Source organism: Lacerta agilis, chromosome 15 (genome assembly GCF_009819535.1).
Source record: "Lacerta agilis isolate rLacAgi1 chromosome 15, rLacAgi1.pri, whole genome shotgun sequence".
Lineage (NCBI taxonomy): Eukaryota > Metazoa > Chordata > Lepidosauria > Squamata > Lacertidae > Lacerta > Lacerta agilis.
This window is the reverse complement of record NC_046326.1, coordinates 38,851,960-38,865,859: the sequence shown is the minus strand read 5'-3', so window position 1 is coordinate 38,865,859 and position 13,900 is coordinate 38,851,960. Positions and strand designations below refer to the sequence as shown.

At 46.0% G+C, this 13,900-nt stretch overlaps 1 protein-coding gene across 2 annotated transcripts in view; it reads right to left on the bottom strand.

Annotated features, from left to right (window-relative positions):
• Nucleotides 1-11,355: 11,355 nt before the first annotated feature.
• The window catches only part of TBX2 (T-box transcription factor 2), a 45,952-nt gene continuing 43,407 nt past the window's right edge, over nt 11,356-13,900 (bottom strand). For both annotated transcript variants that reach the window (XM_033171483.1, XM_033171482.1), the window contains one exon: nt 11,356-13,075. In XM_033171483.1, the coding sequence (XP_033027374.1) occupies nt 12,629-13,075 (447 nt within the window). In that variant the 3' untranslated portion in view covers nt 11,356-12,628. The remainder of the gene's footprint in view (nt 13,076-13,900) is intronic.

Here is a 13,900-nt window from a genome sequence, read left to right as displayed (position 1 = left end):
AAACTAGCCCAGGGACTACAACCCATCATCCCTAGCTAGCAGAACCGGTGCTCAGGGATGAAGGGAATTTCGGTCCAAAAACAGCTGGAGACCCAAGTTTGGGAAACCCTGAACTAGCCTGTTGTGCAAAAGAATAGAATGTACGTTTGTTACTCTGCCTAGTTTTCCTCTAGTCGTGCCCACTGCTAACAAGTGCTCCGTGGAAAGTTGCGCCTCAGACTGAAAAGGTCCCCAACACCTGCATTGCAGGCTCCATGCAGACACTGTGCCAAGTTGCAGCTAAAGGGGGATGTCTAAATTGCAAAGAAATGGTTTTGACTGTTGCTCAATTTGTGGAGACCACTGTGCTATAGAAACAGGAGTTGTAAGCACATGGAAGGGCAAAAGCGGGAGAATAACTCCACACCACAGTTTCCTGGTGCATTTGGAAATTCAAGCAATGCTTTGGGTTTTCAACCATGGTTAGCGCAGTCTCTTAATAGTGAGGCACCGTGTATATAAAAGGCAAAAACAAAGGCAGCTGTACTGGTCCATCAGAAAACACTCCTAAATCCACAGTGACTTGATATACAGTGGTACCTCTGGTTACGTACTTAATTTGTTCTGGAGGTCCATTCTTAACCTGAAACTGTTCTTAACCTGAAGAAAGAAAGAAAGCTGTATGTTATTTTCATAAAAATGTGCATTTCATGCACTTTCCCCTAATGTATGCATTTTTGCACAAATATTTGGTCAGGAAACAGCACTGCAAAATTCAGAGTAGTGCAAATTTCAAAGGATATCTGCATTTCAGTTTGCATATCGTTTTGGGAAATGTGAACTGGGTTCAAATTCCTATCCAACCATGAAGATTGTCAATTGGTGCTCTCCCTTGCCTAGCCTACCTCCCAGGGCTGTTGGGAAGATAAAAGTAGGGCAATCCTCACACATGCCACACTGAGCTTCTTGGAGGAAGGACACAAATGTTATTGATGGATAATAATAATAATAATAATAATAATAATAATAATAATAATAATAATAATAATAATAATTTATTTATACCCCGCCCATCTGGCCAGGTCTCCCCAGGCACTCTGGGCAGCCTCCAACAAATACTAAAATACAATGCAAAGTCACAAATTAAAAACTTCCCTAAACAGGGCTGCCTTCAGGTATTTTCTGAATGACAGGTAGTTGTTTATCTCTCTGACCCCTGATGGGAGGGCGTTCCACAGGGCGGGCGCCACTACCGAGAAGGCCCTCTGTCTGGTTCCCCTTTTGAAGGCACCCCCTTTTGTCAGCTCTTCTGAAATCAATTCCCAGTCACTTGAAGCAGCCATCAGTCACTCATCCTCTAATGAGTGCCTTTTTTAAAAAAGAAGAGCACAGCAAAAAGAGACCTTGAAGTGTCTTAACCTCCATGACCTTATTAATAACTTGTGAAGAGCTTGGTGCAACTGCTTTAATTATACAGCTGACAGCAATGGGAGGAGATGAAAAGGAAAACATACACAGGTCCTGCAAAACTAATATAGTCAATGCTTGGACCTCACAGACTAACAAGGTAATTCTAAGCAGGTTTACTCATAAGTAAGTCCAATGGGACTTACTCTGTACTAGGTATTATTATCACTATTAATATTGGTGCTTGATAGACACAACACAAGAGAAAAAGGACTAGGGAGGGAAGAGGAAAGCAAGCATCAGAGCAGTTTCTTCTTCACTGGACGATGGATGGGATCAAGTCTGATCTCCCCTTGGAGACCATGGTAGCCAGAATTATTCAGTTCATCAAAACACTTAGGATGTTTATGCATCCTAGAAAGGCTAAACGTGATAGACACATAGTCGAAGCCTGAAATGGAAGCCTCATCATAAAGGCTGGAAATAATTCAAGGGAACTCTGATGCCACCCTGAAAGCTGAGTTTTATTTATTACCCCTACTCCTTGCCTTTCCATGAAAAAAGGCCCCACAGCAATGAAATCTGCACTAGGAGCAAAGGAAGCTGCCCTGATTACACCACTGAGTCCACCTAGCTCAGTATTGTCAACACTGACTGGCAGCAGCTCTCCAGGAGGAAAGGGACTTGTGGAATTTTTTCTGCCTCAGGTACTAAAATAGCTTGGGGACAGCGCGCCTTGAATTGCAAGGAAGGAGGGGGCACCATTGCTTCGCCCCCAGCAGCAAAACATCTCAGCCAGGGTTGCTTTAAAAATATTTCTCAATAAAATTAATCAGTGCACAGATAGGCCTGTGCAGACACACACAGATACAGACATTGTCCGTCCACCCCAGATAGATGACCTCAGACAAAGGCTGGCTCTCCTTGAGTGTGCAATTGCTGTTAATTGGGAGATAACAGAAGGGGACAATGGCGCTCTAGGGCGAACTGGGGGCGGGGAGGGGGAGAAAATAAGTTAAGACAAACACAAGCAGGGCTCTTCTAATTGGGAGCCGCGCCTGATGGATCAACCCGCTTTCTCTTTGTCCAAGAGCCAGGAGGGGCCTCATATTGAGGAAGAAGGCGTCAGACACTGACTCCTGGACAAAGGACTGTCTGCTGCCAGCAAAGCCAGGCGTCCATCTCTCTCCCCACCCCCTTGCGCCCCCCCAAGCCTTTCTCACCCAAATCTCAGAAAATTATTAACCCCTTTCTGGGAGGCTGAAGGATATTCCCGGCTCATTGGGACAGGGCAGTAAAATCAGCAAGATGTTTGATGAACCAAATTTGCAAGGACGTCAGAAGAGACCTGCTGGTGGACCAGCAGGAAACCCCCGAACAAGACTTGAGAGCAACAACAACTCTCCCTTTTTAAGAAAGCCAAAACTGTTTTACCGACAACCTACATATTTGGTTCTGCTTGTGCCTTTGGACAAATAGGTTTGACAGGGTGTTGTTGTTTTCTAAAGATTTGTTTCTATTTTATTGAATTTTTAAAGTTGGTTTTTTTTTAATCCACCAAACCCGTTTATCAGACAGAAAAATAGGGTGATGTTTTCCTCTTACAATAGCTGGTTGCAACATCTGCCTAGATCATTTTCCAGCCTATGTAATTCCCAGGCAAATTGTCTTCAGGGATATTCAATGCCCTTCCTCTGTATGTTATATATATATATAAACCATCTTGCTCTCCCTCCAAGGAGCTCAAGGCGGTACACATCAATTCATTAAATGTATAGCCTGCCCTTCCTCTCAAAGGAGCCCAGGGCAGCAAACACACGGGGGAAAAAATCTATTAAAAAAAACCTGTTCCAATACAGAGGCAGACTGAGAAAGATGTCTCCTTAAAAGCTGTGTTGGAAGAGGAAGGTCTTCAGGAGGAGCCAAAAAGGCAACCGAGATGGTGCCTGACTGATATTTAACATGGTTGCCCACCTGCACTAAAATAATAATAATAATAATAATAATAATAATAATAATAATAATAATAATACCCCACCCATCTGGCTCAGTTTCCCCAGCCACTCTGGGCGGCTTCCAGCAGAATATTAAAATACAATAGTCTATTAAACATTAAAAGCTTCCCTAAATAGGGACAACCCTGTGAGGTAGATTCGGCTGAGAGTTTGTGACCGGCTCACGGTCATCCGATGAGCTTCATGGCTGAGTGGGGATTTAAGAGCCTGACCTGAGTGCAATAGCCTCTTCCCTACCTGTGATAGCCATCTTTAGATATTTGAAGGTCTGTCACATGGAAGATGGAGCAAGCTTATTTTCTCCTACTGCAGAGGGTAGGAGCCTCAAACCGATGGGCCTGATGGGAAATTGTAGGCCCATATACCAAAGGGGCCCCCTTTGCCTCTACCGGGGGACTCGTAGTAGGTCCCTCAGTTGGCCACTGGGCCTGCCTGGCTCCCCTGTGTCTTCTGGCCTGAGGGCCTGAAGTTATCCACCTCTGTATTAGACATAGATTGTTTTATACTTTTTTTTTAATATTAACACTTCGTGACTGAGTGGGGATTTGACATAAGAACAGCCCTGTTTCTGGAATTTTCTACACATTCCCTAAACGCCACCTTGACCATCATAGTGCAGGGAGGGTTCTGAGGGCAGTAAGTGAGGGACAACTTGGCTGTGTGTGTGGAGAGCCAGTGTGGTGTAGTGGTTAAGAGCAGTAGACTCGTAATCTGGGGAACCAGGTTCGTGTCTCCACTCCTCCATATGCAGCTGCTGGGTGACCTTGGGCTAGTCACACTTCTCTGAAGTCTCTCAGCCCCACTCACCTCACAAAGTGTTTGTTGTGGGGGAGGAAGGGAAAGGAGAATGTTAGCCGCTTTGAGACTCCTTCAGGTAGTGAAAAGCGGGATATCAAATCCAAACTCTTCTTCTTCTTCTCTCTCTCTGTGTGTCCTCAAAGCATATGGGGAGGAAGGATAGATATTGGGAGATCTGTTAAGCATTCAGCCCCTGTGTCATCGTCCCCCCACCCTGTGCTGTGCAGGCTGGCAGGTGTGCCTTCAGCTCTGTTGCAGCAGAAAAATCTCACACGCCCGTTTGGTTAAGCAGCTGAGATCAAGCTGTGCCGGGAGACGCCGTCCGCTTCAAGCTTCAGCTCGCATGCTTGAGTTCACATGGTTTCACCAGAATCGGTCTTGCACAGCATTTCTGCCCTGCAAGATTCCCACTGCATAGGTGAATTGCCCAAGCCTCAACAGCCACTGCCATTTCCCATTACTTCATTGCAGGGGGTCAGGCTGGATGACCCTTAGGGTCCCTCCGGACTCTACAGTTCTATGATTGATCAAGATCATGCGAAAGGCACACTCCATTCTTACAAGGAATGGGCAAGCATTAATTTCACTTCATTTCTTATTTAGTCTTTTAAGTTCCATTTGCCACATTTGTGATCTTTCTTAAAGCAACTCCTCAGGAGGATTAATCAACATTTCACTGTTGTATGTCATTTTCAGCAACGCATGCATCTTTGCACACAGTATTCGGCCACAGTATTGGATCACAAAATGCTGAGAAGTGCACATTGTTTCGGGAGGTGCGGAATACGTAGGCCCATATTAAAAGGAGAACCTTGAACTCCCAATTCTTACACCGCCAAATGGTGAACCATATTCAACCTGAGGGCCACATTCCCTTCTGGATGACCTTCTGGGGTCCACATGCCAATGGTGTGGAGAGGGCAGAACTGAATGGTTGTTATCAGAGGAACATGCAATTTCCCACCCCAGAAAGAACCAACCAAAATAAAATGGGGGCCACAGATAGCTCTCGATAGAGCATGAAATTTTTAACCTCTGGGTTCAAGTCACACGTTGGGCAAAAGATTCCAGCATTGCTGTGGGTTGGTCTAGATGACCCTCATGGTCCCTTCCAACTGTGCAGTTCTGATTCTGTGAAAAGCCAGAGGCTTCCAACCCATATTTCTCTCCATCTTCCATCTAGGCCAAGCACAAGGTATTGCCAGAGTTCAAGGGCTCATTCCAGCCAGACAAAAGCAATGGAGAAGGAGGGGCAGCGGCACCAGGGGAACTCCCTGGGACTTTCCCAAGGGCCAGATAGAACTGCTTGAGGGACAGCATTTTGCCCCTTTGACTTGGGTGGCCTCCCTCCTGATTTACAAGGGAGGTTGTGCAGATTTCAACTAGATATCGCATTGTAAGTGCTTTAACACATGAAAGCATTGTATAAATGTTAAGGACTGTTCGTTTTTATTTATTTCCCCCTTGACTGGTCTAGATTCTCACAAAGCTTTCATAGGCTGCATGCACACCATCCATTTAAAGCAAATGACTTTCTTCTAAGAATCCTGGGAACTGTAGTTGTCCCTCTCCCAAAGGCACAATTCCCAGCACCCTTAACAAACTACAGTTCCCGGGGTTTATTATTTGGGTGTGTGGGAATGTGCTTTAAAATGATGCACTTGAAATGTTCAGTGGTCTGTATGTCACCATCGTTACAACACTAATTAGGCTTTGTCAGCAGAGGGCGCCCTGTTCATAAGGAGCCAGCCCCCCTGGCTTTTTCCTCTCCTCTTTCCCAAGACAAACAATTTGACTAATAAATCTTCCAGAGAATGAGGAAAGGGTAATTGGTGAAGAAAAGGGGTTGTTTATGTCATCCTTTATTGCTTTACCATAAAGCGATGTAGCTGAACTTAAAGCAGAGAGAGAGAGAGAGAGCAAGAAGAGGCGAAAGTTCAACTCCTATCCTTTGTGGAGGGCTCAACTGCAAAGAGGAAGAAAATAGAATTTTCCGTTTCAGATGGGTTTTTTTTGTAGGGGACTGGAGGTGTGGTGGGAGCAGAGAAGGTCACATTCAGGGGTGGAAGATGGGGAGGCAAGACCCACAGTAAGGAAAAAATGATTCTGCTTCTGGGATGGAGCACTTGAGGTTTAATAGCCTCTAAAAAACAAAAGAAAAGTGGATTTTAGGAGCATCTATGGCAGCTTTGTAAGCCTAAAACACACTGGCCTCTTTATTGTTCCTTTGCAAGTGGGGCTCCCTGTCAGTGTGGATCAGCTGATTGGCACTGACAGGGAACTCCGCTGAAACTGGTTGCGCAAGGAACTCCAAACAGAGTTGATCTCCCCTCTGCAGAGGAAACAGTTTGGATTCAAACCACTTCCTCCAAAACTTATCAGCCTCTTTGGTGGCAGGTGCTCCCTGAGCCAGTCAGCTGATTGGCACTGAAAACGCATCTTTAAAGGAATCACCAATCAGCTAATTGGCAGCTACAGCAACCTCTGTTTATTGAACTGGATCGCTTGATGTCATTATGACGTCAGGGTGATTGGCGGGTGAGTGGTCCCACCCACCTGTCTGCGTTGGCCCGTGGGAGGGGCTGGGAATTAGGGATTCTCAAAATGACTGGATCTTTGGCTATGTCTGACTTATATGTATATGTGTGAAGCTCTGACAGTATGTGTTGGCTTCCAAAGACCCACAACCCAACATGGGGACCACTGACAAAACAGAATTAGGGGTCATTAGGAAGAATTGCGTCTGGGCAGTTTTGTCCAGCTGGGCAGGCAATTTTGGAAGGCAACTGAGCACACACCTCTTGGAGTGTGAGAAGAGGAGGATTCCATTAACCATATTTAATTCCAGAGTTTATTGAACAGAGTGCGTAAGGCAACTACCCTTGTGCGGTCGTGAAATTTGGAACTGCTTTTCAAACAAAGATTGGATTCCTTTTCTGATTCTGCTGATCTCTCTGTGGTTTATCTACCTCCCAAGTCTTTCCCCAGATCTTCAGGAGCCCATCGCAATGGAAAGAATAACCCTGCTGCTTGAGATTTAAAACTTCTCAGGAAGTTTCCCTTTGGTGGGAGCGCTATGGTTTGTTTTAGCAACCGAAAACTGTCCCTAGGTAAAGCCAGAAAAGCTTCGCCTGTTAAATCTCAGCCTGTTGTGCTGCCATAAAAGGCCCAGAAACAAGTCCTGTGACAGCAACAAGAAAGCAGTTTTGTTGTTCTTTAGAGCAGAATGGATTGAGTATGCTCAGTGAGCTTGGAATGGGAATGGAATGACCTCAGAGAGGACACGGAATGGAAAGGAATGGAGCAGCACTCCACATGCTGCAACATTTTGTTGCAGGCCCTACATGTTTGCCTCTGTGGCCTAATCAGGCAGAGAAGTCCTTAATCATTTCTGTGTTGATGCTCTACAGCAACCGTTACAATAAAGTGGAGGGGTAGTACTGTCCCATATTGCAGATAGAAACAGACTGCAGCTATAGTCAAAAGTGAGTTTATGGTAAGATCTGAACCAGAGACTTCTTAACTCACCACTCACACATCTGTAGCTCTGTCCTAGGCATGTTTACACTCAAGTAAGCCCCACATGCTCTGAATTGACCGGGATGGGGGGGGTGAGGAAGGGCACATAGGACTGCAGCCTTAGTCGCTGCGCAACCCCAGCTCCCATCGGCTGGGGAAATATGTACACATCTTGTTCCAGGGAGCCTGTGAGAGATAAATCCTAGAAAGTTCATCAAGCCAAAAAAACCAATAAAAAGCTTCCTTTCTGCAAGGATGGGAAGCATATTTTGCAAACATAATTAAGGCGAAAGATCATGTTCAAAGGGAAACAGTTTATGTTGGCAATCAGAATCAAAAGGAAAAGGAACAGAAGATTTTATGGATTGTGAGAGCCAAGTTGTTGTTGTTTTGTTTTGTTTAATTACAGCAAAACGGTACAATGTCGTCCCCCCCAACCTTCCCCCACCCTGTGCCTTACCCCATCTTGCCTGAGAGCATTTCTGTTGCTGTCGCTTTAAATCAATCTGCATGACCCCCCCCCCTTTTCCATTTATATCTCTGTAATGCGAAGCGGATGTCGATGTGAATTGAAGCATTTTAATCTTTCCTGATCAAAATGAAATGCAGACCTGCTGGGATTTATAACAGACTTTCTACACATTCCCTAATTGAAAATAATAACAAACATATTATTATTATTATTATTATTATTATTATTATTATTATTATGTATGGTCCTGACTGAAGCAAGAGGGAAAAAGAAACAGTAAGGGAAAGGGGGAGGGAGATTCCTAGTTTTGAAAGAAAAGAAGCAAAGTCTTTATATTTGAAAATTTATCATGGTTTCTCATCAGTTATTTAAAAAAGAAGAAGCCCAAATTGAGACCAAATGACTCAGAGTAAAAAGCTGTGTACACACCATACATTTAAAGCACTTACCCCCTGAGGAATCCTGGGAATGTTTGTTAAGGGTGCTGGGAACTGTAGCTCTTTGAGGGCGGAGGGGCATACTACAGTTCCCAAATTTCTTTGGTGGGGCAGGGTGTGTGTGTTTAAATGTGCGGCGTATTTGCTACCAAATATGCAAATTGTGGTTGAGGCGGACTGTGGGGTGTGTAAAATAGCTGAAAACAGTTTGAGAGTGGATTGGGTGGTGATACCATTAAAATTTCTCACAATGCCCTATCATAACCTATTGCAGGAGAAATGATTTGCATCGTACATTTAAAGCACTGCTATGCCACTTTAACAGCCATGGCTTCCAACATAGAATCCTGGGAATTGTGGTTTTTCAAGGGTGCTGACTGAGAGAACCCCTCTCCTCTTCACAGAGGGCAAGGCCACATGCTATAGCTAAACCACACCTGATGCACATGACTCGCCCCAAGGAATCCTGGGAACCCTCACAGAGCTACACTTTCCAAACACCCTTAACAAACCACATTTCCCAGGATTCTTTGGGAACTGTAACTGTGGGTTGTTCAGAGTGGCCTCAGCAAATGTTATATCCCGAGAGAAGAGTTCGTAGCAGCAACCCTAACTAACAAGGCACCCTGGAGCAGGGGTAGCCAAGGCAGGGCCTTCCATATGTTTTGGACTCCCACCATTCCTAACCATGCTGGCTGAAGCCAATGGGGGTGCCACGTTGGCAGCCCTGCCCCGGAACAAAGGGACTGGAATATTACGGGCGACAACATCCACAATCTCAATCATATTAGATGGCCCAGAGAGGAAAGACGGGCGCGTCCATTAAGGTGAACTAGGCAATTGCCTAGGGCGCCAAAATGGAGGGGGCGCTGGCCAGGCTTGGGCGGAGGGGCTAGCAGCAGCTTCTCTGCTGTAGCAGAGAGGTGCTGCTTGCCCCCTACACCACCCCCCGGCTCCCACTAAAGCAGGCTTTGGCGGGGGCGGGGTGGGCGAGCAGCAGCTTCTCCTCTACAGCGGAGAAACTACTGCTTGCCTCTCCATCACCCCCACCTATCGCTAAAGCAGGCTTTGGCAGGGGACAGGTGGTGGGGGGCACCAGAAAGTGGTCTGCCTAGGGCGCAAGAAACCCTAGCACCGATCCTGAAGACGGGAAAGCCTAGCCCATGGGTGGGAATCATCAGGGCCTGGGGGCCAAAAGCAGCCCACCTCTGGCCCTTGGGACTCCCCCTAGCCATACTCACCACTCAAAGGGTGTCCTTGCCTGCTTCAGATGTGCCCTTGAGCTTTGATGAGACTTTCCGGGATAGAAAGTAGCCTACCTCAGGCCTAGCAGCTCCATGGGCAGAGGATGCTTTAGATGTGGATCTGGTTGATGGCAGGGCTGGCCCTGTCATTGGACAGCAAATCCTGAGGGGCAAGGAGCGGCTGTGAATTGTTGGAGGGCAGCGTTGCGTGTGCCACACACACACAGCTTCTCCTGTACCCAGATGGGGTGGAAGGTGGTGTTCTTCTGCCGGTGTTAAGATTCAAACAGTCAGCCCATCTGGCTTCTGCACATGGAATTAGGTGGGGTGCCATCTTGACTTTTGCCTCAGGCAGGAAAATGCCTCAGGCTGACCCCAATCACAGGGGGCACTGAAATTGTGCCGTGAGAGCAGAATGCTTGACTAAATAGACCGGGGAGAGCCACCTTTCTCCTTCCTCGCTCATAATACTGGCATTCAGGGGTCATCCAATAAAATTTGATGGGCAGTTGTCCGTGGTTGTTGGTGCCCAATGAGTCTGGTGGGGCAGAAGACAGGGAGGCCCAATGGTAGGGAGCACCATTTTAGAAATATTCCACTCTGCCATTTTAGGACTGTCTTCCAAGGAGACATATACTGGCTTGCGATGCCTTTAATGTACGGAGGGTTTTTTTTGCTGCAGGTCTGGAGGTTATAAATTGAATTATAGAACATCCCAGGATGAATTTTTTTTATACCAAATAAAATAATTCTATATCGTACAAAGTGAAGGCGAAAGAAAGGCTTTCTCCACAAAAGGCAGATTTAATTTGTGGATGGTGTGATCATGAGATGTGGTTGGCCAATGGTCTAACCCCCCTGCCTCCACTTTTTTTTAAGCCAATGTCTCTCTGGGGAACCTGTTGCCCAGCAGCCGCTGCAGGACTACAACTCCTATAATTCCCCTGCCCATGGGCTGCACTTCCTGGGGCTGATGGGAGTTGGAGTCCCAAGGGCTTCCAACTCTTTCATCGAGGATAAGCCTATTGATGGCTACTAGTTGTGATGGCTGTGTGGAACCTCCAGTTTCAGAGGAAGTACCGGTATATCAATGAGTGCCAATTGCCCAGGCAGACAATGATGGGAAAGTGCTGAGGCCTTCAAGCCTAGCTTTTGCCTCCTATACCTGAAGGCACCTGGTTAGCCACCAAGAGAAATGGGACATTCTCTTGGTGGACCATTTGCCTGGTCCAGATTTTGTCTAGATTCTCTGTGTGAAGAATAAAGAGAGAAAGAGAGAGCAGAGAAATTCAGGGGAGGGGTTTGTTCTTTGAATATTTTTTATTGAAAGATGTGAGAGAACTCATCAAAAAAAATTGAACAGATATACCCGAATAACCAGCACTTTTCTAATCATGTCATTTAAAAAAAAATTAAAACAATATATAGCACACTGTCCATGTGATATTTTAAATTTTAGTATAGTTTTAAAGGTTTGTGTGTGTTTTTCCTTTTTTGTTGTTCTGGAGTGAAAAATAAAAACCTGAGGTTTATTCCTGCATTTTTTTCAATACCCCACGCTCCAAAAGAGATTCCCCCTGCCCCATTCATTCAACATTAAAATTTCATTTTCAATGGTTATATACTGGGAGGGGACGCTGTTCCCTGTAGAGTCCCTGTAAAAAGGATTTAATTCCCCCCCCCCATGTCTTCAGAGCAGTACTGATGGCACGATTGTCTTTCAACAGGCAGGGTAAGCCGTTTTGTTTTTTTTAGACACAAAAGTCAAAAAGAAAACCCAATGTTTTCTTCCATTCACAAAGAGCTAAATAGGTCTTCATTTACAATATGTATGCTCACGTAAAATGAAAAAAAACAAAACAATGAAATGTGACGAGTTAAACTCTAATTATGTACACTCCAATGTACAACTCTGAATAAATTAATACCAATTTTTGCATATTTTGGGATTCGTATAGCTTATTTACACAAATTACCATTTATTCCATAAATATTATGTTTCTTTTAATTTTTTTCTGGTACACAGGTTGAGTTCAAGAAAAAAGAAAGAAAGAAAGTCAATCACACTGACTGTACCAGTTTCTAAAGATCACTGTGGATGATTTTTGATGGCTTCCCAAGAAAGGTGGGTAGCTGGATGTCAACTTTCAAAAGTCTGCTGTCCTCTTTATGCACTGCGCCCCAAATGAATGTCCAGTGTTCAGTCGGCCAGAGTTTGTAGATTTAAGAGGAAAGGAAATCCCCCCATTGTTCCTGCTTGAAAACAATGTCCGCATTTCAGAAATTCCATCCTTATAGGTAGAAAGTAGCAAAATGCCTTTTCCAACAGTGCTGATTTTTTTATTTATTAAAAAAAAGCTATAGGAGTAGGTGGCCTGAATCATATCCTTCCATGACCATAGCTCTCTCTATATATCCTGCTGCAACAGCCAGAACCAGGAGACAAGTGTGCATTTAGGGGCAGATGTGGCTGTGGGGACTGACCTCCAGAACCCAAGTCAGCACCAAAATTCTCCCATACTTCTTACCAACGGGTGATGCTCAAATGATGTAGTGTCCCTCCTTCCTCCCCTGTTCCATCTGGGTGCCTCTGTAGTGCATCACACCTGGGCTCCCTCATCCTCATCCTCACTCTCCCTTATCTTAAATCCCCCCTCCTCCTTTTCTTAAAATAAATATTTATACTGTGCTGTACACACCTTTTTCCCCAGCATCTCCTGATCCCTTTTGGAGGGGCTGCCTCTCCTAAGGGTTAAGTCACTTGGGGGATTCCCTTCCGGGAGAGACTTCCCTCTGGGTGTCTAGACCACTGACCAGTCTCTGGATGTTCTGGAGCTCATTGATGGAATCCTTTAAGGAGCCTTTAGGGGACAACGAGGCCCGTTGGCTGCTGGGTTTGTGAACGGGTAGATCCGAGAGCGGACTGGATTCCCTGCTGCTTCCGGGCTTTGAACCTTCGGAGCTGGCATTCAAGCTGGTAGGCAGGCCAGTGGTTAGGAGGTTGGTGCTTGGTGGGATGGTGACCGGGATCTGGTAGGGGCTGAAACGCAGGCGAGGACGGGCGCTGCTCAGAAAGGGGTTCCGGGATAACGAGCTGGCAGTGGCGGCACTGGTCACTGGCATGGCAGATGCTGCGGCAGCTGCAGCCGCCATGTAAGTGTATGGGTAAGGGAAGAGTCCACCAAAAGTAGGCACCGGGATTCCCTGGGAACAAGGAAAGACAAAAAGGAGGTTATGGAATTTCACAGCTCAGCAAAACTACTGGTTACAGAGTTGAACAAGCAAAGGAATCGTGTTAAAATACAGCAAACAGATTTGGCTCCACATAGGCATGCTCACATCTTAGCATGTTATCTATTGCCCTCTTGTTGTTAAAATTCATACCCTTCCATTTTGGACTCACAGCTGTCCATGGAGGCTCAGGTCAATTCTGTGTCCAGGGCAGCGGTCTACCAGCTCTATCTGGTATGCAGGCTAAGACCCTACCTGCCCACGGACTGTCTCGCCAGAGTGGTGCAAGCTCTGGTTATCTCCTGCTTGGATTACTGTAATGCGCTCTACGTGGGGCTACCTTTGAAGGTCACCCAGAAACTACAACTAATCCAGAATGTGGCAGCTAGACTGGTGACTGGCAGCAGCCGCCGAGACCACATAACACTGGTCTTGAAAGACCTACATTGGCTCCCAGTACATTTCCAAGCACAATTCAAAGTGTTGGTGCTGACCTCTAAAGCCCTAAACAGCCTTGGCCCAGTATACCTGAAGGAGCGCCTCCACCCCCGTCGCTCAGCCCGGACACTGAGGTCCAGCTGCAAGGAGGGCCTTCTGGTGGTTCCCTCACTACGAGAAGTGAGGTTACAGGGAATCAGGAAGAGGGCCTTCTCGGTAGTGGCGCCCGCCCTGTGGAAAGCCCTCCCACCAGAGGTCAAGGAAGTAAACAACTGATTTTTAGAAGACATCTGAAGGCAGCCCTGTTCAGGGAAGTTTTTAATGTTTGAAGTTTTATTCTGTTTTTAGTGTTCTGTTGGG